Raw genomic sequence first — 23,812 nt, forward strand, 5'->3', positions numbered from 1 at the left:
GAAGAGGCAGACTGGAATGCTGATGGACGAAATTATGGATTTGTGGCAGCGATGATGGGATGGTGATGATAAGGGACGGTGGACGCACAGTTTGGTGAGAGATATCAGGAGATGGTGTGATCGACTCCATGGCTTGGTTGATTACTGTTTGACTCAGTTCCTGGCGAGCCGTGGGGGATTCAGATTCTACCTATTTAGATTTGGGTTGGACTACTCTGATTCTTGCCCAGTTTGTGACAAGGAGGAGACTGTCCCAGATTTGAGAATACAAGAGTGGAATTGCTAAGAAATATCCATAAAGAGACCATGTTCATTCCTGAGGTGGTTGTCTAAGCTGTGCTGCTAGAATTGGAGAGTAACTGGATGGTGATGTCTGAATTTACAAACAAGGTCATCTAAGAACTCAGGGCCTGGGAGAAATCTCGCTCGAGAACAAGGCATCAGAGGGTGCAGGGGCGGACAGGCCCTCTGCTAAGCACCTACAGGGTTCCCCGTGCGTGTGGGGATCTCCTGGGTGTGGTGAGGCTGGAGGCATCTGCTTGTGTACTCAATGGCAGTCTCCGGTAAGTAGAGTGAATGCATGATGTGTGTGATTGATGTGTTTGTTGATCTGTTGCGACTGTTTGGTGTACTTGTGGCATGATGTGTGTGATTCTTGTTTTTCTTGCTCTGTGCATAATTGGTGTATGACTGTGTGTGAGGGGGTATCACCCCCGCCCCCCCCCTCCTTGATGAAATTCTACCTTAAGCTGTTTCAGGAAGAGTGGAGAGCCAGGGGTGCAGGTTTAGTCAGTAGTGCGCAGGTATACATATGCACTTAATAACACCTTGCAGAACCTGTTTGTGAGCCCAACACTTCCTAGGTGCCTGTAAATGGGGTTCCTCTACCTCTTTAAAAAAACAAAACTATAAGAATTTATAGAACAAACAAAAAAAGTGAAAATATATTTTATTAATTTATTATAAAAAAAAATTTTGCATGCTTGTGTTATTATCTCTTCACTGAGATGATGGCCTGGTTTTGCTATTCAGCCATGAAATCAATTAGGAGTTCTTAAATAGCTTGGTACTCTAGCCGTAAATTTCTTGAAAAAGAATTTTCAAAAGCTGTTGTTGTGGTACAGTAAGTAGATTGCAGGCAGTGATTATCTTGACAATAATAATTACCTCCAAATATGGAGGTATCTTATAAGTAAAATAATTCCTTTTCCTGTGTAGAAAAAAAAAATATATATACGATTTAAAGGCAATCCTGGAATAGGCCTTTCATTATTTAACAATCAAGAGAAGATTTATTAAAGGAGCAGAAGTCAAAAAAATTAACGATTACTACTGACAGTAATCAAACATTATTTTCTTGCCTATACAGATGTTTACATAAGAATATGAATTAAAATAAAAAAGAAATTAGATTTGGGTCTTTATTTTTTATCTATTAATTTATTAGAGATAAGATTACAAATGATACTGTAATTATGCAATTCAAATTTAATAAGAATTAAATAATACAGATACTTTTGTTAATATTAGTGAATGTTTGTAAATTATTTTTTTAAATTATTATTTTTGTTTTAAGAGTAATGCATAAATTATTTTGTTAATTATTTAAATTATATTAATTTAATATTTAATGGCTGTTTAAATAACCCTTCATGAAAAGAAAAAAATATAAATATTTTTATGCAATTTACATGTTTCCAAGAGTGAAAAAAAGTAATTTAAAATGTATTCTTATAATTACCATTGGAATAATTCAGGTAATGTTTATTATTATTTTTTTCTATAGGTTATAAAAATTATTATTATTTGTTTATTAAGATAATAAACATTATTTGTACTGCCACAATGTTATTGGCCGAGTATAATCATTCAAGGGAATGATGTATTACCAACATTGTTTAACTATGCTGATCTATGAGAACCAGTTGATTAAGAATAACTACAAAAGTTGGAAATTAATCTTCACCTCATACACTGCTATTTTTCAAAAATGTATAATCTTTAAAAAACAATAGCTTTTGAATGTTTACATTATAAAGGCTGCATTCTTCCACTTTGCCCAAACCAATATAATCTGTATAACCATGATATAAATGTATTTCACACCTGACAGTTTGAAAGTAATATAAGGACTATCTGAAAGTGATCAAAGGCAGAAGGTGATCAATTCTTTCTTTTCATCAAATTGTCCATTGTTGAGATAAATACTTGCTAAAGCAAGGCAACTATAGAGAATTGTAGGTAAGTATCCAAAGCAAACAATAATCTCAACCTTGAAAGATATGAAGATAGGTAAATAATTTTAACAATGATTGCAAATTTTCCCCATTTCCTATTACACTAAACAAAATATTCATTAGATTTGGGCTTGCAAATACTCTTCAGATAATTTCTTAAAACCATTTTCGGGTTTTTCTAAATTTATATTTTTTGTAAAGGATATGGCGGCTCAACCAACATAGCCACCAACCACATTTAAATCCATTACCAAATATATTCATAATTTATTTAAATGTATACAGAAATCTAACAATAATAAGGGTATAACTCGTGTAACAATAAACCATTTCTGGATAAGAAGTAATTATATATAATAAATTAACTCATACAGCAGTTTCTTTTATGACAACAATAACAAAAATAAACTTGGCAAAGAAAATAAATTACATCAATGAATGTATGAGCTTAACTGTAATTTTACAAACAAATTATGTAGCAATTATACAAATAAAAAGAAAATATTTACAAAAAAGTATAACAGATCTGAACATAAATATGCATTATAAATATCCAATAATATAATTAGTATTATTAGTTTATTTAATAGAAATAAATATACAATGGCGTACTTAATAAATCAATAAAATATCCCCAAGAAAAAATACTCAAACAATAAATTCAGTTTATGTGGAATTTATGATATATGGTAAAATGTAACCAGGTAAGAACATTAGATTGTAATTTGAAAAAGATTTTAAAAATATTTTATATTAACAGATTTAAAAACAATTTTCATAGGTGAATAAGCAAAAGGACTTTGTTAATATTGGATTACTAATATTAATTGAATTATTATGACTAAATATAACTAAAATCTATTTGGGAAGTAGAATTACTAAAGATGGACGAAGCAGGAGCGATATAAAATGCTGAATAGCACAAGCGAAACGAGCCTTCAGTAAGAAATATAATTTGTTTACATCAAAAATTAATTTAAATGTCAGGAAAAGATTTTTGAAAGTATATGTTTGGAGTGTCGCTTTATATGGAAGTGAAACTTGGACGATCGGAGTATCTGAGAAGAAAAGATTAGAAGCTTTTGAAATGTGGTGCTATAGGAGAATGTTAAAAATCAGATGGGTGGATAAAGTGACAAATGAAGAGGTATTGCGGCAAATAGATGAAGAAAGAAGCATTTGGAAAAATATAGTTAAAAGAAGAGGTAGACTTATAGGCCACATACTAAGGCATCCTGGAATAGTCGCTTTAATATTGGAAGGACAGGTAGAAGGGAAAAATTGTGTAGGCAGGCCACGTTTGGAATATGTAAAACAAATTGTTGGGGATGTAGGATGTAGAGGGTATACTGAGGTGAAATGACTGGCACTGGATAGGGAATCTTGGAGAGCTGCATCAAACCAGTCAAATGACTGAAGACAAAAAAAAAAAAAAAAAATACTAGCATCCTCACATCATGGCTTCACCCATGCTACATGGTTACTTGTATTTCCTGTCACAGTCACGAGATATTTAATTGGTCATGGCTTGCTTTGCTCACCCTTCCCATCAAGCCAAAGGGCTCTGCCCCTTGGACCCTGCTGTGCTCATTAAACTCATGCTTGTTAAAATAATAATGATAAATAAAAATTAAAGCTTGTTCAATTTATAAAAAATATCAGTGTATTTTAATTTCTTCAGAGCAACAGATTGGTCAGTATAAGACCCAAATCATTGAGTGATCTAAGAATGTAGGTTTCAAAACAGTCAGCCTGCATCTTAAAATTATTAGTTAAAACTGGTTACCTGTATTTCAGGCCAGGTAAAAGTATATTTTTCCTGGTTCTTAGTGTAACCAGACAAATACCACTAGGAGGTGAAAGCACTTTGTTTCTCTCTTTTTTTTTTTAATTTCTTAATTACCCCTATTTTGCAGCCAGCCGCATCACACATACATAACAGTGGCTGTGTTGATTAAGCCACCACACGATACACCGATGCACCCTTAAAAATGGAAATTAAAAAAAAACCCGAAAATTAATTGTTAGATTATTTATCTGAAGAATATTTGCAAGCCCCAATCTAGTGAATATCTTGTTTATTATAGTAGTCGGAAATGAGGAAAACTTGGAATCATTTTTCAAATGTTTTTTGCTTTTCTTCACCCTTTTCAAAGTCAAATTTTAAAAATCAAAAAATTGGTTTTTAAATATTTACATGAAAATTTTACACATCAAAATCAAGTTGATATCTTCATTTATTATCAACGGATTAAAAAAAATTCAAAATCCCGGAATTTCAAAAAGTCTAGAAATTAGTTTTTAAATATTCACATGAAGATCAGATACCCCCAAAATCAAACTGATATATATATATATTCATTTGTTATTGAGAAATTAAAAAAAAAAAAAAATTGTAAATTTCATTGTTACTCCATCTTAACCGTTTAAATTCGGAATTTCAAAAAATCCTTTCTTAATGATAATAGAGATTTACGCAAGATATACAGCTATGCTCTTCATCAGATCTGTGCCAATTCGGCTTGGAAAAGCTATACATAATTATTTTCCTAAAACCATGCTGAAAGTTTGTCAGTACATTATGCTTTTCAAGAAATATATTTTATAATTTTATCAGATATTAATATGAACAATAATAAAATTGGCCATATTTTTATAAATTAAGTGCTGAGCATCTTTCAAGGTGGATAACAATGAAAGTATTAAGGAAGCTGGGAAATCCTCTGTTGAAGGATTTGTTAAGTTTGTAAGAGGGACAATAAAAGCATACAGGACTTCTTTTAAAATAGTGGTAGGAATTTCATGAGGAAAGGGTCCATGACTATTTAGAATTGTAATGAGTTAGTTAAAATAAAATTATTATAAAGTTAGAAAATTTGGACTGTAAAATTGTTGTTTTGACTATAGTAAAAAGTTATAAAATTGAACTATAAAATGGTGCTAAAGTACAAGACGATAAGAACTTCTAAGTTATTTTTACATCCAATGTATAGGGGAATAGATGTTTATTTACTATGCAAATAGAAATCAAGAAGTAGATTATACCCACTGGGTTGGTCTAGTGGTGAAATTTTCATCGCAAAGCAGCTAATTTCGAAGTCGAGAGTTCCAAGGTTCAAATTCTAGTAAAGGTTACTTTTAAACAGATTTCAATGCTAGATTATGGATACCGGTGTTCTTTGGTGGTTGGGTTTCAATTAATCAAACATCTCAGGAACAGTCGATCTGAGACTGTACAAGACTGCATTTCATTTACATTCATACATTTCATCCTCATTCATCCTCTGAAATAATACCTTGCAGTGGTTCCAGAGACTGAACAGAAAAAGAAAAAGAAATAGATTATAAATATATAACATTATAACATGTATGTATGTGTGTGTGTGTGTATATATATATATATAAAATTGTACTGCAATTATTTTTTTTAAGATTAATGTTATTCCTTTGTACCAGTGATTCTCAACATTTTTAGCTCCATGAACCCCGTGAAATAAAAAAAATTGTAATAAATATTTTGCAGCCCCCCACCCATAACCCAATGAAACCTAGTTAAAACTATTTAGCTGTGTTGATAGTAACTAGTATGAAAATGTATGTATGAAGTGCACAAACATGAGCAATTTACTGGTTCCAACTTGATGTGTATATGCACCTTATAATTTGGTCTGCTTGCATATTATTCGCTGTGAGAGCATCTTGCATATGATATGTTTAAATACATTGTGCTCTCAGCAGTATAAAAGAGGCATAAGGGTTGCAGAATGTCAGTTTAGTTTTGAATGCAAAGCATGTATCTGCTGCTTTTATTTTTAAGTTTTTAAAAGCATAGTTTCACTGAAAATAATAATAATTGAGGATGTGGTTTATTAGTGTGTGGTTAAATGGTATAACTGTTTTTTTTTTTTCAATTAGATTCTTATGCAAAATGGATAAATTTGTAAAAACAAAGCGAGTCATCTCTATCAAATGAATCAATTGGTAAAAAGACAAGATTGTACAATGACAGTTACTTAAATTATGGTTTTACCACTTTGGATGGAAAGCCACAGTAAACTTTTTGCTTTCAAGTCCTCTCAGATGAAAACATGAAGCCATCAAAATTAATTTGACACTTAAACTAAACATCTGGATCATAAAAGCAAACCCTTGGAATTTTTCAAAAGAAAATTACATACTTTGAGAAATCAACAAGCTTCTTTGTGTAAATCAAGCTAAACTGATAAGTATCTTATCTTGTAGCATTAAGTGTAGATATGTCCAAACCCCAAACAATCATAGAAAACCTCAAACCGCCTGCTGCAATTCATGTGGTCAGTGTTTTAATAGTCATGGAAGAAACAAAAAAATTGAATGAAAATGTATAAGGATGATATAAACATTTTATTAATGACAGACAAGTTCATGCTATCATTAAGAAGTTTGATATCTGGATTATTTTCCTTTTTATTATTTAATTATTATTTTCCTTCCTCTTGAAGTAAAAATTGTGAAATGTTTCACTTCCAATTATATTGAAAAAAAATTTGGATGAAGAAGACACTATTACACTATTATTCACCACAGTTTGGATAGCATGAGATAAAACTTCAATTGGCAGAGTATTTCCCGGAAAATAAGACTTGTTTGTTGAAGTGATTGGTACTGAATCCATTTAGTGAAAATCTAGTTGGAGCTGCTAAGTTACCAGTTAAATTGAGATTCACGACCAGCTCATCAAAATGTCTGCCGATAAAACATTATTACAATTAACATCTGAGATTTATAAAAGTTTTGGCTTGCTCATCAAAGTGAATATAAAATTTAGTTACATAAGTATTGAAAATATTAATCCCTTTTGCCATGTCTTACCCTCTGTAAAAAGGTTTTTCGACTAAGGGTGTTTTGCATAAAAAACCTAAATGTAGGAATCATATTTTATTTCTTGAAAACAATTTGCTATATCAATTTGCTATATGTTTCTAACATAGATCTATGTCTGGAGAAACTTTTAAATGAAAAACAAATGCAACCATCTCATTAATTTATTTTCTTTACACGTGTACTTACAAATAAGTAAAATGTTTATAATAAATAATTTTTATTTCATAAAATGATTCACTACTGTTTTCATTTAAAGTTATACACTAATTTTGTGAGTCTCGTGGGAGTTTCGACCAGCAGGTTGAGAAATGCTGCTCTATACTGTTAAATTGTATTTTAGATTTCTATTAATATAAACCACCTACTACAGAATGTTGAGATAAGACATATCTTATCTAAATTTTAAAAAGTAACTCTTTCGTGGGATCCCTTATGTACTTGACTTGAGGTTAAATTAAATATATCAATCATGACTGAGGGCGTGGAATCCCGTGAAAGTACTTTCATGGTATATTAGGTAAGATATGTCTTAGGTCAATATTCTGTACTAGGTGGTTTATATTAATAGAAGTTAAAACATGTAGTCTTTAAAGGTAAAAAAAAGAAAATAACAAAACTTGCAGATATAATAATAAAAAACAGTTGACTAACACAAGAAAGTAAAGTAAATAATTCAGTACTTTTGATAATACAGAAATATTGTACACAGAATAAACGATACAAAGAGCTCAATAGCATCACTAAATTAATATTTATTTATTGGATAACACAAAAGGATAACAGTGTAATTTAATTTTTAATGAATTTCACTACATGTGATCAAAGGTTCTTTCAATGGAACTGGTATTTTTTCTGATACATTTTCAGAATGTAAAGTAATATCTAATTTAAATAGAAGTTTTCTTTAAAGGGATTGCTGCATACATTCATTATCACTTCCACAGTTATTATAGTGATTGCCATTTATTGAGAGTTTATATTGAAAAAAAAAAAAATAATTAAACTAAATCTTTAATTTTTTTCCTAAAAAGTACTAAGAAAGATGGCTTTCATAAAATAAAAAAAATCACTTTTAATAGTTTTTAAAAATAAATTCATCCCATGAAGTCATAAACACTTCAGAAGTGTTTGAGTATAGATGCCAATTGAAAAAAAACCAAAAAAAAACAGAAAAATGAGTTGAAAATAAATTAAACATTATTTTATTATTAGAAGTTAACAGTTCATTTGCTGCATGAACCAGCAGAATGCTTATTGCACATCAGTTGTTATTATGTACAGATACTCGAACAGAGTGCAATATGTAATAATAAAGATGCCTGAGATTGTAATACTAAAACACTGTTGCAATCTATGACATTTGAACATATAATTTTTATGAGAAAATATTCTATGGTTAATAATGGTTGAGAATTGAACCCAAACTGATTTAGAGCCAATATGCTAACTCATATGAACTGGTTGGCCACAACTTGCAGGTTTTACATATTGTTTTGTTTTTTACCTCCGGGTGACCATAGGCATTGTTTCAGAGGATGAGATGAATGGTTTGAAGTTTGTGTGAAAATGCCATGCCTGACCGGCATTCGAACCCAGGACTTTTACATATTGTTCTTAAAAATAATTAACTCAACGTGCTTTAAAATTAAGAAAACTTAAATACATTTAATATGAGAAAAACAACATATTAAACAACTCAACACAGGTGAATTATACCATTTAACAACATATTTATTACTTAACCACTTCAGGTTAGTTGTCATTCACCTGAAATACCATTAACATTATCATTACCATTAACAGCAACACCACCAATGCCAATGAACTTTTCCAAAAAGATCTTTAATGAAGAAAAATATTGTTTACCTCTAAGTCTAAAATGGTTCTAGATAACTAGGGTATAAAACAAAGGGGTGAAATCTTAACAGCTAACGCGTAACTATTACTTTAGTAATTAATTGCGACACTGGTAAGAACTGTTAAAACTCATTCAAGATAATATTAGAGTGTAAGTAGAACCTAGATTGAGGTAATTAATGAAATAATTAATACAGCTTCAAATTTTTTGAAACTATAGTGATTAGCTATTAAAATTGTTATTATCTTACCGACATATTATCTGAGCGAAAATAAACTATTGTACCATTCAGAACTCAGAATTGTTAACTCTATAAATAATATTATTTATAGTGATTTTTTCGAATTTAATTTATCTTCAATGATGATTTTTCTGATCTTTGACAGCCAACGGTGAAAATTACATTATAAAATTATACATTTTATTTATTATTATTTAGTTCAGTTCGAATCAGATTTAATCTTTATATAATACTTCGCCTAAATTTTAAATGTGGTTTAATCAAACTAATAATTTAATATTAAATTCAACTGTTGGCATTATTGCATACACGTGTCGAATTTTGAGGTTAGTGCAAGTTTGATCTACTATTTCGTTAGTAGCGAAGTAATCTGTTGAAGGTATGAAATAGGTAAAAAGGTATTTTAATAACATTTTTAAAGTCTGTTATTTGTTTCAAAAGCAAGTGAGCGTTTTCCTAATTACGGAACTTCCTTTAGAATGGCTGGAATCAATTTAATTCAGAGACTGGAAGCACGAGCTGCTTTGGCAGAAAAGTTAATTTCGTTATTGAAAACAGAGGTAAGAAACTTTCTTAAATGTTTATTTAATACAGAGTTAATTGCTATTGTAGATTGAAGGGCTATTGTTAGCAGACGAACGTAGAATTGAATTAGTTCAGTGTCCCGTTGAAGTCATTATTTTTATATTAGGAGGTTACATTGTTAATTTTTACTCCAATTTTATATCTCATATGTTCCCTACAGCAGATGACCCTTTCCCATTTTTTGTCCTGTCATTCATGTTATTAAGCTTTTTTCTTATCTTAACCTAATTTGCCAGTTGAAATATGATTGTTTTAATTATAGATTGCAGAGGTTTCTTCTATGATATCAGCTGTTCAGGATTCAAAAAGAATAGAATTACTTAAAGCTGAAAGTGAAAGTTTAGAAGAGAAAGTTTTAAAAAGTAAAGAAGAATTAATTCAAATTCAGAAGAGAAATGGTGTAGAACAAGTAAGTCTGTTCTACAGGGTAGGGTAGAAAAGCCTGACTATTTTTTATTAGTTATTGCACAAGTGATGGAGGTCTAGTATGGGAGGGTGGGGTAATGGGAACTCCATTCCTTACTATCTACTTTCAAAGACAATTCTATCATGCTCCTGCTGAGAAGGTTCTGTCTATATTTAAGTGTTGGCTGCCACACTCTTATCGTTTTCGCAACAAGATTATTTTGTGAGTGGAAAATTTTAGGAGGGTAGCATCAGCATAAAAAAAAAAATATTGTAAAGGCCGACATTCTTATGAATGCCAAGAAAATATTGCAGGTAACAGGTAAGGTAAACAATTAAAGCTATCTGTGGGCACATCAACATTCCTTCACTCTAAACATCCCCAATTGAAATGTTAAAAGAATATTGCCATTCTAACTTGAATTACCACCCTACAAACTGATGTTACAAAAATTGGCTCCTCATGGTTATAAACAATACCAAGGTTTTCACAGAGACATTTGGAAATTATAGTAGAAAAAAGTATTCCATATGAGTGACAGAACCCATTTCCATCTGTCAGATATTGTTAATAAATAGATAACGTGTTATTAAATTCTTTATAGACAAGAATATCAGTATTTGTCTGACAAATACAAAATGGCTTCATGACCATTCACTTATTCTAATGGATAACAGTGTGGTGTGGGATGACAAAGTTTGGGAACCTATTATTTATTTTAAGAAGGTGGTTAGACATTCTCATTGAAAGTAGTAGAACAACACATTTCTATGCTGCAGAACTTCCTTGCTCCAGAATCTGACGGAAAGCATGTTAACCAGGCTTAACTGTGGTTTTAACAGGATGGTGCTGCTAACATGGCCAGGGTTTTGGTGGAAGTGTTAAAGAGAAAGTTTTCAAAATGTGTAATATCCCATTCACCCAATCTTTTGGTATGTGACATCTTCCTAGGGGTTATTTAAAATCAAGTTCGTTGTAATTACTGTTTTATATTATTTTACATATCATCAGGTTTTTCTGCTCCACCCTGTATTAACTAATGAATTTAGTATCATATTTCTATTAATTGCTTATATATTTTTTCTTACTGTAATACTTTTTACATTTATTTCTGTATCTAATTTTTCCTTGTTGTTCCGTGTGTAATGTATCGCTCTATTCAACTTGTTTGTAAATATATTAATTGTGTGACCAAGGATGATTTGATCTTTTGTTAATAGTTATTTTACTTGTTGTTGGCTTCCTATATACGGCTGTTATAATTGTGATATTTTTATTTTTCCCCACATCAACATCTAAAAAACTTATTTTTCTGCACTTATCCATTTCAAACATAAATTTTAAACTATCATAATATGAATTGAGTTTTTTTAAAGTTATAAGATGTTCATCATTTATAACAGGCTCGGACTACCAAAATGTCAACATATCGAACCCATAATTGAACTTTGTGCGTATGAGTAATATCATAAACTATTTTATTTTTGAATTCCTGTAAATAAATTTTGGACATAACGGTGATGAAAGAAATTACAATGGTAAAGAAATTAGTAATGAGATTTAATAATGATGGTAAAGTAATGACATTTTGGTATTCTTTGAGCCTGTTATAAATTATGAACATCTTATAATTTTGCAAAATCTCAATTTATATCATGATAGTTTAAAATTCAAAAAAGTTCCAAAATTTGAATTTTTAAAAAGAAATTAGTTTTCAAAAATGCATAAAAATTTAAGGGTAAATATATCACCATTAATATTATTTGTGGTAAAACTACTAACATATACCTATATACAAAAAAATAATTCAAACTGTTTATGCCATCTCTGCCTCTTGAAAAAAATTACCAAAAGTGAAATTTCACTGTTTTTCGTGTTCAACTTTATTAGTAATTTTCTCATAGAAAGAAGAGAGATTGGTAAAAAAAATCATTGACCAATCTTTTACCTTGAGAAACATATGAATAAATTGCTTTTTGTTTCATCCTTACAGGACCAATAGTTTTTTAGTTATGATTTTTTTCGCAAACCCTTACAATCACAAAAATAGGTGTGCACACTGTTACAAAAATGGCCGCCACAGGTAAACTGCTTAAATAAAAAATTTAAAAAATATATTTTTAAGGTCCTGGGACATGTAGAAAACAAGTGAGTTTCCTACAAGTTTCAGTTTCTTTTGAATTGGTCAAGCAGCCCGCCCTTGAATCACTTCAAATGGATTGACCCCGTAACAGAATGTCACAAAAAAATCCGAATGGGATCCACTTTTGAATTTTTGATGCACTACACAGAAAAAGGTGATGTCGATGTTACTGGCGACAAATGTTACTGGTGAATGAAACAGATTTTGTATTACACACCAGAGAAAAAACGACAGTCAAGTGGATGGCATCGTCCTCAATCACCAGCCAGACCAACAAAGGTCAAGCCACAGCTATTTGGACACAAACTGATGGCAACAGTCTTTTGGGATTGATTTGGCATATGGCTAGTTGGTGTCATACCACATGGAACAACTATAAATGCAAAACTCTATGTAAGTTACAGCATGCCATTCAAAATCAGTGACGAGTGCGGCTGACCGACGGCATCATCCTACTGCACAATAATCCGGGTCCAACATGTGATTTATTGAGAACATTTGGATGGGAAATACGATCACCCACCGTATAGTCCAATTTAGCTCTTCTGATTACCATTTGTTTGGGAAATTGAAAGAATTTTTGAGTTTTAAGCAGTTAGCGGGTGACAATGAACTTAAAAATGCTGTTAATCAGTGGCTAAATGGACTGGCAGCCGAAGAATACGACGAGGGTATATTGAAGCTGGTGTATCGCTACAATAAATATCTTTAATATATGCGGTAATTATATAAAGAAGTAGTGTAAGGTATGTAGTTTATGATAAATAAAAAATATTTATAAAGTTTTTAGAATAAGATTTTTTGCAATGAAACTGTCTACTTTAGAGAACCGCGTGCACGTGTACTCTCTCACACACACACACACACACACACACACACAAATTTTGATAATCTTCATATTAATTGTGTACATATATAATACATCTAAATAAGTATATAACAATATAATGGCAATAAAAAGTTTAATGTGTGTGGCCACAGTAGGTAGCCAACACTATTGCTTAGCTTACTGCAGCAGTAATGCTTAGTTGCTTATGGAACCAAGAGGCTTAAGCAAATAAATATTTCTGTAATTAAATAATGACACTTACAGTAACGAACAGAGTCTGTGATTGATTCTTGAGAAGAATTGTGAATTTAATTTTCTATTTGAAAATATATCTTTCTAATATTTATTTTATTAAATAAATATATGAGATTTCATAGTTTAATATTTAAAAAAAATAAACGCATATTAAATTACTCTGAGTAATACTATAAAAATTATTTTTAGGTTCCATTGCCAAATGATAAAATAGGACCAGCTGCTGCTGAAAAAAAAACCGTGAAAACAAAAGAAAAGAAAAATATTAAAAGTAGTGAAGGTAAACATTTTGTTTATTTTTAGTGTTTTGTTAATAACATCTTATATATTAATACTTTTATCCAATTATCTAAAGCAATTACGTTGTCAAAAATATTAGTTTGAATTTTTTTATAGATTCTGATGAGAAAGATAAGAAAGAAAAAAAAGAAATAGATTTTGGAAGATTAGATTTACGTGTTGGAAGAATTCTCGAAATTAATGATCATCCTGATGGAGAAAATTTATACATTGAAAAAATTGATCTAGGGGAAAATGAACCACGACAGATCGTAAGTGAGAGAGTTTTGTTACAGTTTTAATTATTCTATAAGTAAATATTCTAACATATTTTAGGTATTTTATTAAGCTAAAATTTATAAAATTAGTTCATCATTAATGCATTTATGATGACTATTTTATTTCAGTACCTTTTTTCAATGATTATTTTGTTTCAGTGTGATAGTTTTATGGGAATGGATTTTAAGGTTTTGATGAAATGGGTAATCTCATTTAAACAAAAGTGTCTGCTTATCAACTGATAATATTCTAGCTTTGCTTTTGAGGCATTTGTTTTTATTTATAGTTTTTATGCTTAAGAAAGCTATGTTTCTCATATTGTTCCTATGGACTAAATAATAGAATTTTGGAAATTATTAAGTTTTGAAAAAATTTGTCAAAAACACTGGGTCACAATTGCATAATGTTGTTGATGCTTGTTAGTAGTAGTTAATCCCAACAATCAATACTACTTCAAATATTAAAAAAATATGATATAGGGTAGGTAAAACGCCATTGGCTACATTTAATAATCTGGTCCTCAATGCTTATTGAAGTTTAACAACCTTCGCACAATTTTATTAAATGTGGTTAGGATTTATTATACTGGTCTTTTTAGACAGTGCCACTTAAAATAAAAAAAAAGTTTGTGTGTACTTACGTACACATGTGAAAAGTTATACTTCTTTGGCGTGAATAAAAAAAAAAGAATTTTTTCACGCATTCAAACAAATTTGAATGAGTCAAACAATCGATAGACGACATTAAATACCATGAATAAAAGTGTGAATAAATAACACTTAAATTAAATTAAATAACATTTATTTTATACAGTTTAAAAAGTATTGAAATATTCGTTGTCTTATAAAACAAAGTTCATCGAATATATTTCAATTAATTTAGTTCCACCAATTCTTCGGATAACGATTGAATAGGCATGAGGGTTATCAGCGACTTATGGTATGAAAAATATGATACAAATAGTTTTATTTTATAATAGTGCATTCTATCAAAAATTTTGTTTTTGGTAAATTTAAAATTATTTATGCAAAATCAAGAATTTATCTGATGTGTGTGCTATTTTCTGTCATTAAAAAATATAATTTTACTCAAAAAAAATAATACTTACATAAAAATAATTTCAAATCTTGATACACAATTTTCACAAAAAAAATAATTATACACTGAAATATAAAGTTTTATAAATATGAACAACAATATTTTCACAGTTTAAAATATCCATCTTTAGAAATCCGTGTATATATTATGACTTAATATCTGTTATGTTTACAACACATGCTAATCACTTAATTGCATTGAATGACTGACTGAATTAGATACTACACGCATGTGTGTGTAAACTGATCCAATTGGGCCTTTGTAAATTTTCAGTGTGTTACATCAGTGCACTCAACTTCTGTAACTTGCTGAAAATACACTCTGATCAGTTTCTCCTGACGCGCCAAAAGAAGTATAACTTCAATAAAATCTATATTAATTAACAAATTATGTTTACTAGGTACTTTTAGTTTAATTATGTTATTATCCTATAACAGGATTTTTTTTGTATGCAGTGTTCAAATATAAATTATCAGCAAATTCTAAATGACTTTTCATAAATGTGGTGTGTGAAAAACAGTTTGTGAATAGCAACAAACATGTGATTGCCATTTCACTAAAGCTAAAATATAAATTATGTTATTCAAAATGGACAATTTTACTAGCCAAAACTGAAAGGGAGCTTTGTGGTAAAAAAGTGGTTGTCAAAGAAATAAAAATTTATGGGTATTTTTAGATAACCAGGTATTGATTTGTCAGATAAAAATACAGGAATTGGAACTCTACTCTCTCCTAATTTTTTTACTTCAGAATGGCAGTGTTAGATCTAAAAATATGACATTTTTTCAGTCATTATTTAATTTTGATAATTTTTCACTATGTGATTGTGGAATGTGACAGTTTGCTATATTTTTATTGTTATATGAGTATAGTAGAATTATCTTTTTAGGATTTTAGTTATTATAAACTTCCATAAATGATTGTATTGTATTGTCTTGAATTTGTTATCATGTTGATGCTTGCTGTGTTAAATCCGTGATACGTATTACATCTGAATAATACATGTACCACTTTTAGAACTACAGTATTCTTTGTAGTGTACACAAAACCAAAAATAAAAACTCACTACAGTTCTAAGGTTTATAAGTCTTTATAGTTTAGTCTTTATAAAGGCAGTTGCTTTATATTGATTTAAATGCTAGGCTGCAGATATCGGTGTTCTTTGGTGGTTGGGTTTCAGTTAACCATTTGTCTCCGGAGTGGTCAATTTGAGTCTGTTCCAGATTACCTGTTTACATTTACACTACATTGCAGCTACATCAAGCCTGGTAAGTCTGTAATTGCCTGGCAAATGCAGTAATTGCATTTGCATATACACACCCAGACCCAGCAGTAGCTGGAAAACTGTTTGGAGAAAACAACATAAAAATAGATAAAAAAGTGAAAATCTTTAAATTTTTTCTTATTAATTTTTACAGAATTTAAGTCAAATTATTATTTCCTTATAAAAGGAATTAGTTTTGATCAATAATTTGGACTGAATGCCTGTTCAGAGTTAAAATAAGACTGAAAATCTAAATGAAGTGAAGTTGTCAGAAATTAAAAATTATTCTGTATAATCTTTTATTTTTTTTCCAGATCAGTGGCTTGAGGAAACATATATTTAAAGAAGATTTAATTTTAAGGCCTGTCATATGTATATGTAATTTAAAACCAGCTAAGATACGGGGCCAGAAATCTTATGGAATGCTTATGTGTGCACTGTATAACAACACAGTTGAGCCCTTATGGCCCCCAGTGAATGCTGTTCCTGGGGAAATATTAGTTGCCGGATCATATGTATCGCGTCCAGATAAAGAATTAAATCCGAAAGAGAAAGTATTTGAAACTGTAGTTAAAGATCTTAAAGTGAATGAAAATAAAGTATTAATGCTTAAGGATGTACCTGTTGAAGTTAAAAATAGAGGCCCTGTCATTACTAAAATTCTTTTTAATTGTACTGTTGGATAGATTGATTTTCCTTTTATAACAATTGTAAATCATACTTGATAATGCAGTTAATGATCTGTTTTTATCAATAAAAAAATACAGAATTTTATAAGTTTTTGTTGTTTATTTATTTTTAATAAGAATGAATCTAGGTGTTATTGTTAAGCTTGTTTCAGACATACTTTAATTACCCTGAATTTAACCCTCATGATTGACTAAGACTATTTCTTTTAGACAGATAAAATTTTGAGGACAGTTATATACTTTAAGATTATGTAAAAAGTAAGGTGTAATAAAGCTTTTGTTATGCTGTGTGCCAATTTTTATACATATAGCTTAGTTTAATATGATTTAGGTCACAACCAGTTTTTTGAAAGGTAATTTTTTATGATTTTGTTAATCTGAAACACAGCCGATCATGGACAAAAATGTATCTAATTTAAATACAGCAAAATCAACTGACTGTCTGATTCAAACCGATGTGCCTTCCCCTTGGGTGATAAAAATATTTAATTAATTAAAATTTCATTTGGCTATAACTCTGGAACCATTGAAAGTAAGTATCACTTTACTTATATATTGTTGAAAAGATATATTGATGAAAAGCTCTCAATGAGAGCTTATTACTGCAATTAAAAAGTGTCCAAAATCCAGATTTTTTTTTGATTTTGAGCTTTTTTTTTGGTTTAGTCAATTGCAATATAAAGGGGAGTATATGTTACAACAATCCTAAATCCAAAATTTCAACATCCTACAGCTAATCGTTTTTGAGTTATGTGAGATACATACGAACATATGTACATACAGACATCACACTGAAACTAGTCAAAATAGATTCAAGGATAGTCAAAATGGATATTTCCATTGAAATATGAAAACTGAAATTTTTCACAATCACAGTACTTCATACAAGGAAGTTAAAAGGACAATTTATAAAATATTATACAAATTACATATAGAGCAAATGTTCATACTTACTTTTAATTTGATAAATTATTCTGTCAGTAGCTTCAGTTTAGTGCAAAATTTAAAAAAAAATCAAATCATAAAATGTTAACAATGCTGAATACAAATTAAAAATATTGCTTTTCAGCCGTTCCTGATCTATAAATATACATAAATGGCAAAATCATCACTAACCTATTATCCCGTTTCCCATATCACTAGAAATCTGAAACTTGGCATTGTTGTTTTCAAGTTCATCTTTAAGGGGAGAAAAACAAAAGTTATTTTCAGTTATAATTTTTAGGGGGTAGATTAAAATTGGAGTTGAAAATGAGTGCTAAACATGAATGTTTCTTAAGATACTAAGCTGGAAAGGAAAATTATTCCTTTCTTTCCTAAAGAGGTGAAAACCAATTTTTAAGAATTGGTGAGAAGCTTTAAAATTTGAAAAGAATGTTTCCTTCAGGGCAACATCTATTTTAAATTTAGGATTGCCCCTTAAAACTGCCTTTAATAGGGTTAAACCGCCTTTAATCGGGTTTGAATCCTGGTCAGGGATGGACCAGGATTTTGTAGCATTCTATATGATACAAAATTTTAATCATTAAGTAACTATAATCGGGTGTCAATTACTGGAGGAATTAAAAATATATAAAGTTGATTTCCCAAACATTTGTATAACTATAATAGAAGTTTGAATTTCTGTATAAATGATAACCTAACACATTATGAAACATATCTTGCAGTTTTACCATTAAATTACCCCTAAAAGAGTGAAGCTTGATTAAGGATTAATACATAGTATCATATATTTTATGATCAATTGTGATAAAAGCCTTAATTCATCTCTAAAATCACAAACAATATCTGGAGTTCCTTCTTAATTTTACCTAAAATAGTTTATTAATTTATACATGTCCCAGAGAATAACTACTTCTCATGTTAATCAATAAGTTTACTTATTTTGACCAGAGAATTGCTCAAAATAAAATAGTAATTTACTTTGACAATATCAAAGTTCAGTTATTGTGTAAGATTCCAAACCGAAGTGGAGTATAAAAAATTTATAATTTTGGTTATTAAGGGTTGTAAATTGTGAGCTCTGCCTCTTCTTATGCAGCAAGAAAAAGGTGGTTAAGTTCCTTGTGATGGTTTAAGTAGATTATTAAGTGGAAAAAAATCCACAAAGTTTTAAATGGGAAAATTTTTCAATGATTTTGAAACAGAAATAGCTTAAAATTGAATAAAAACTTCACTCAGTTAAAGTAAAAGAATGCATTATGTATAAAATTGTAAATATATAATGCATAACATACTCGTAGATGAAATAAACTTGAGGTGCCCTGAAGTCGACAGACAAGTAGTTAAGCAGACAAGCAGGAATTCCACAGATGAATGATCATTCATAGTGCACATTAAATGGATAAACTTGGACTCTTAAAATTTCAACATATATTTAAATATGTTGAATAGAAATAAAACTTTGGCACAGTTGCCAAATATAAAATTCTAGAAAAACATACTTTTAAGATTTCCCTTTAAACAGTTCTTAAGAGGATAACATTCAAAAAACCATCATTTAATATTAACAATTCACTTCAAGTAAGTGCAGGAAACAAAAGCATTATGTGAAGAAGAAAATATCAAATACTATTCATATGTTCTATTCAGCCCAAAGGCAGTAAAAAACAAGAGGGAGCTTGAAACTACAACATTTGTCTATGTGAAGAATGAGTACTTAGCTCAACCATAGATAATCAATCACTTAATTCAGATAAGAAGATAAAGTTATTCATTTATAGATCATATCAAGACTGGTAGATGTGTTATACCGAGGTAACAAAAAGGAACTACTCTAGCATATATTTATTCTTGAGGGATCAAGGTCAAACTATAGAATAACTTTGACCAGAGCAACATTATAAAATAGACAATTTGTGAATAAAAAATGTAGTACATTATAGTCTACAATAATAATTGAATATAATAATTGTATGAAATAATAGTGATATAGGATAATGAATAAGGAAATTAATGAAAATCCTTCAGAATAAAGTAATAATTTTGAAGAGAATAATTTATTATTTAAGCAAAAGTAAAAAGTATGGAGAATAATCAAACCTATTTATATGTATATAAATAATAATTATATTTATTTTACAGAAATTAATCTTTTTAAGATTCATATTATTCCTCTGTACTGTTAGATTATATTTGAATTGTATTAAATAATGTTTCTGAAGAGGGTGGTTTGTGATGAATGGCATGCTACCATCAATAACAAACTTCATCAATTTAGGACAGTGTGTCGCCATGGGGCTCTTCATCCATCCAGGAGTAACCAACAAGAGAAAGTTACTTGCCGTTTATGAATAGGGTACACTAGACTCAGATTCATGGACATCTCATGACTCAGACTGATGCACCTGTTTGTGTTTACTGCAGCTGTCAACTAACGGTACACCACATACTGTGGACTGTCTGTTGTGTGGCATTGCATTGCAAATTTAAAATTGGAGTTAACATCAAAAATATTTTAGGAAAATATGGCTATTTTATCCAGTCTTACTATTTCTTAAGGCCGTGTGTTTGTATTCAAATATTTGATTATTATTATTATGTCTTTCATCCAATTTTGTTGTTTTAAGCTAGATTTTCAATATTGTTTTTTATTTTGCCCTTTATTACTATTTAAATAAATGTTAAGTCTTATATCTATCTCATATTATGTTTTTAAATTATTATGATATAACCATCAACAAAATCCAAACAGGAGAAGGTTACTAAATTTTATAGCGATATTTATTATCAAGTAGACTGAAACGCATAAATAAATAAAAAATTATGTACTTATACAGGAGAGATGGAGAACCAAGTAAGTGTTACCTATGCGCACATATCATATTTCATCATCATATATATACTTTTTTTTCATTAAATTCAATGAAAATAAAAACAAAAAAGGAAAAGGTTACTAAATTTTTAGTTTACATTTTTAACATGTTTGTACTGGGTTTAAAATGAGTATGGTGTTGTAGGGTTCTTGCCTTTGTATATTTATTCTGAATTTATAACATTTGTTACTACAGTTTGTGAATTTTCAGTAGGTCTCACATCTCATCTGTACTTTGGTTTCAAAAGAATGATATTCAAACTTATAAGTAAAATTGCAAAATAATGAGCAATGTTTGTTCCACCATCAGTTTATAGTATGAATGTAGGGTTTAAGGATACTGAACTGTTATCATTGTTGAAAATATTTTTTGTAAACAAGAAATAATTTTTATTCAATAGCCCTGAATCACATTTATCTTGTAATTCCCTTAAAGCCTTTCTTTTATTCATGTTATCACTTCATGATCATAAATATCTATTGAAGCTGCAGTTGCAATCACTTTTTTATGTGCTTCATTTCCCCAAGTTGTAATGTTCGCAGTATAATTTATTAATTCTAATATTCTTGCATATTTGAACAAAAAAGTCATTCTATTAGGGTGTTCAAAATATAACCAATTTTTGTAAAAAATATAACATAACATTCTGATACATTTATCTAATTCTTGTATTCTAAATAAACATAACGATAATAAATGGAATAAACATTTGGAACATTGGAACTGAAGGTGATGAAAACCTTCTGTTTTCACAACTGAGAAATTTTCTCGTAAAGCATCATAAATCTTTTTGTTTTGTTGGAAATCAATAGGGCGAGACTTTAGAACTGTATTATTTTCTGTTAGAACACTTCATTTTGTCATTTCCACCACAAAAAAAAAATTGTTTTTGTAAGCAAATTATTTCTGATTCTGAAAGAAAATAACTATAGTGGCCTTTTTCTATAAAAAGCTAAATTTTCTACAAAAAGTATAAAGCACCTAAGATCCATATTGCTGTAGCTAACAAGGAAGGGGAAGGCATGAGCTTCAGGACACCCATTTGAACCATATTTCGTATATGAATAGTACATTGTTTACGTGTCTTCATCACAAAATACTAACACGCAATATAATTATACTCAAGAAAAATGGCCCTAAAAATTTCCTTAGCATTTTATATTAGTTTACTTATAAATTTTGTTTCATGTCACTCAAGTAGTTATGTGGTGTAAGTGAGAACGTGTCAAATCCGTAACCATGCACACATCGGTTTGAATCTGACTTCATATACATATATTTATTTTTAATTTAAATATATTGATTTATTAATAATTATTAACCTCTGGGTGTAAACATTTTTGAATTAAAATGAAAAGTACCCAAAATTTTATTTCACTAATAATGTTTTTTTTTTTTTGTATTATTATTGAATTACTATTTATTGTTATTTTTTTTACAATCAGAGGTTAATAATTATTAATAAATCAATATATTTAAATTAAAAAAAAAAGTTCAAAAAAATTATGTGTATATGAAGTCTGATTCGAACCAATGTGCCTTCCCCTTGTAAGATCCAAAGTATTTCATTAATTAAAATTTTATTTCGTTATAACTCAATGAAGATATGTACCACATATATATTTTTGAAAAGCTCTCAACGAGGGCTAATTACTGCAGTTATGAAAAAGTCCAAAATCCAAATGTTTCAAAATGGAAATCTCGCTTTATTTAGAGGTCTGACTGTGTACACATTTTTTTGGCTTAGTCGATTGCAATCAAAAGGGGAACAACTAGATGTTACAATAGTCCTAAGTATAAAATTTCAACATTCAATGGCCAATTGTTTTGAGTTATGTAAAATACATATCTATATACAGACATAACACTGAAACTAGTCAAAATGGATATTTCTGTTGAAATCTGAAAAATGAAATTTTTTGTGATTACAATACTTCCTTTACTTCGTACATGGAAGTAAAGATATGTAAACAATCATTTTATATTTATTTTTTACACTAAATGGAATCTACTTGAATAGTTAGTTACCTATAATGATTTTAAAACTGGGTTATGATCCTCTCCAAAAGAGAATCAAAGTCACTAATGGATGGTGACATATCAAACAATACTTATTATTAAAATTGGTAATTGTGTTAGGCATCATCCAAAAAATTATTTGGTAGAAATTTAAAAAGTGACTGATTTTTTAACATGAAAAAAAATTTGAATAAAAATGAACTATTTGGTTGGTCACGGCAATATATTCTGTCTATATTAAGTATGAACAAATGTAATTTTTTAGACAATGATCTTTTTCACATAGGTAAATATGCCTAAAATGTAGTAAACTAATAACATTAAAAAATACATATGGAAACAGTACTACCAACACTGAAAATTCTAGGTATTAGATGTATAAACTATGTAAGAATTCATCAATTCAATTTTTGTTAAATGTTTTACTTGATGGTGATTTATACTTCAAATACAGTTGGATTCTTAACTAGTTGGATCATCCATTTTAAAACTATAATACTCTATTTGAATAAAAATTGTTGTTGGGATCTTATGTACAACGACTTTGAGCCAGTCAGAATTATACATTTTCAAACAAAAGTTGTACTTTATTGCATATCACTGGACAACAAAGCATCATAAAATCTATCTGAAAACATTAAGTGGGTGACGGTCACATGTTGCTACTCCTTTCACATTAATGTTGCAATCAACTCCTTTTAATGTAAATAATTGAAATACATATTTTTTACTATAAGTGAAGAAATTCTACTTATACAACACATAAAATGTACAATTTTTGAAAAAATGTATTATGCATTAAAATAAGATTTTCTGGTTGATATAAGCATTTATTTTTTATTTTATATATATTATATAAAATGTTGCTATATATGATATAGCGAATCATTGAGATTCAAAAATCTCGGTTAAAACTATTAGTCTTAATGAAAAAACTGTGAAGAATTTAATA

General features: G+C 29.3%; 1 protein-coding gene across 3 annotated transcripts; it reads left to right on the top strand.

Annotated features, from left to right (window-relative positions):
* The first annotated feature begins 1,545 nt into the window (after positions 1 to 1,545).
* Positions 1,546 to 17,114, top strand: LOC142327815 (aminoacyl tRNA synthase complex-interacting multifunctional protein 1-like). 3 transcript variants are annotated; one of them, XM_075371152.1, is made up of 5 exons: positions 1,546 to 1,757; positions 10,047 to 10,193; positions 13,607 to 13,697; positions 13,814 to 13,968; positions 16,652 to 17,114. In XM_075371152.1, exons 1-5 carry the CDS (start codon positions 1,653 to 1,655, stop codon positions 17,021 to 17,023), a joined length of 870 nt encoding a protein of 289 aa, XP_075227267.1. In that variant the 5' UTR covers positions 1,546 to 1,652; the 3' UTR covers positions 17,024 to 17,114. The 3 variants fall into 3 exon arrangements, with proteins under 3 accessions (XP_075227267.1, XP_075227268.1, XP_075227269.1); XM_075371153.1 differs by lacking the exon at positions 1,546 to 1,757 and adding an exon at positions 9,502 to 9,759; XM_075371154.1 differs by lacking the exons at positions 1,546 to 1,757; positions 10,047 to 10,193 and adding an exon at positions 9,502 to 9,759.
* Positions 17,115 to 23,812: the final 6,698 nt, after the last annotated feature.

Source organism: Lycorma delicatula, chromosome 7 (assembly GCF_047948215.1).
Source record: "Lycorma delicatula isolate Av1 chromosome 7, ASM4794821v1, whole genome shotgun sequence".
NCBI lineage: Eukaryota > Metazoa > Arthropoda > Insecta > Hemiptera > Fulgoridae > Lycorma > Lycorma delicatula.

Coding starts and splice junctions, on each gene's coding strand:
- LOC142327815 (XM_075371152.1), top strand. CDS start 1,653: ATGAAAAGAAAAAAATATAAATATTTTTATGCAATTTACATGTTTCCA. Junction 10,194..13,606: donor AGAGAAATGGTGTAGAACAA/GTAAGTCTGTTC, acceptor AATTATTTTTAG/GTTCCATTGCCAAATGATAA. Junction 13,698..13,813: donor AAATATTAAAAGTAGTGAAG/GTAAACATTTTG, acceptor ATTTTTTTATAG/ATTCTGATGAGAAAGATAAG.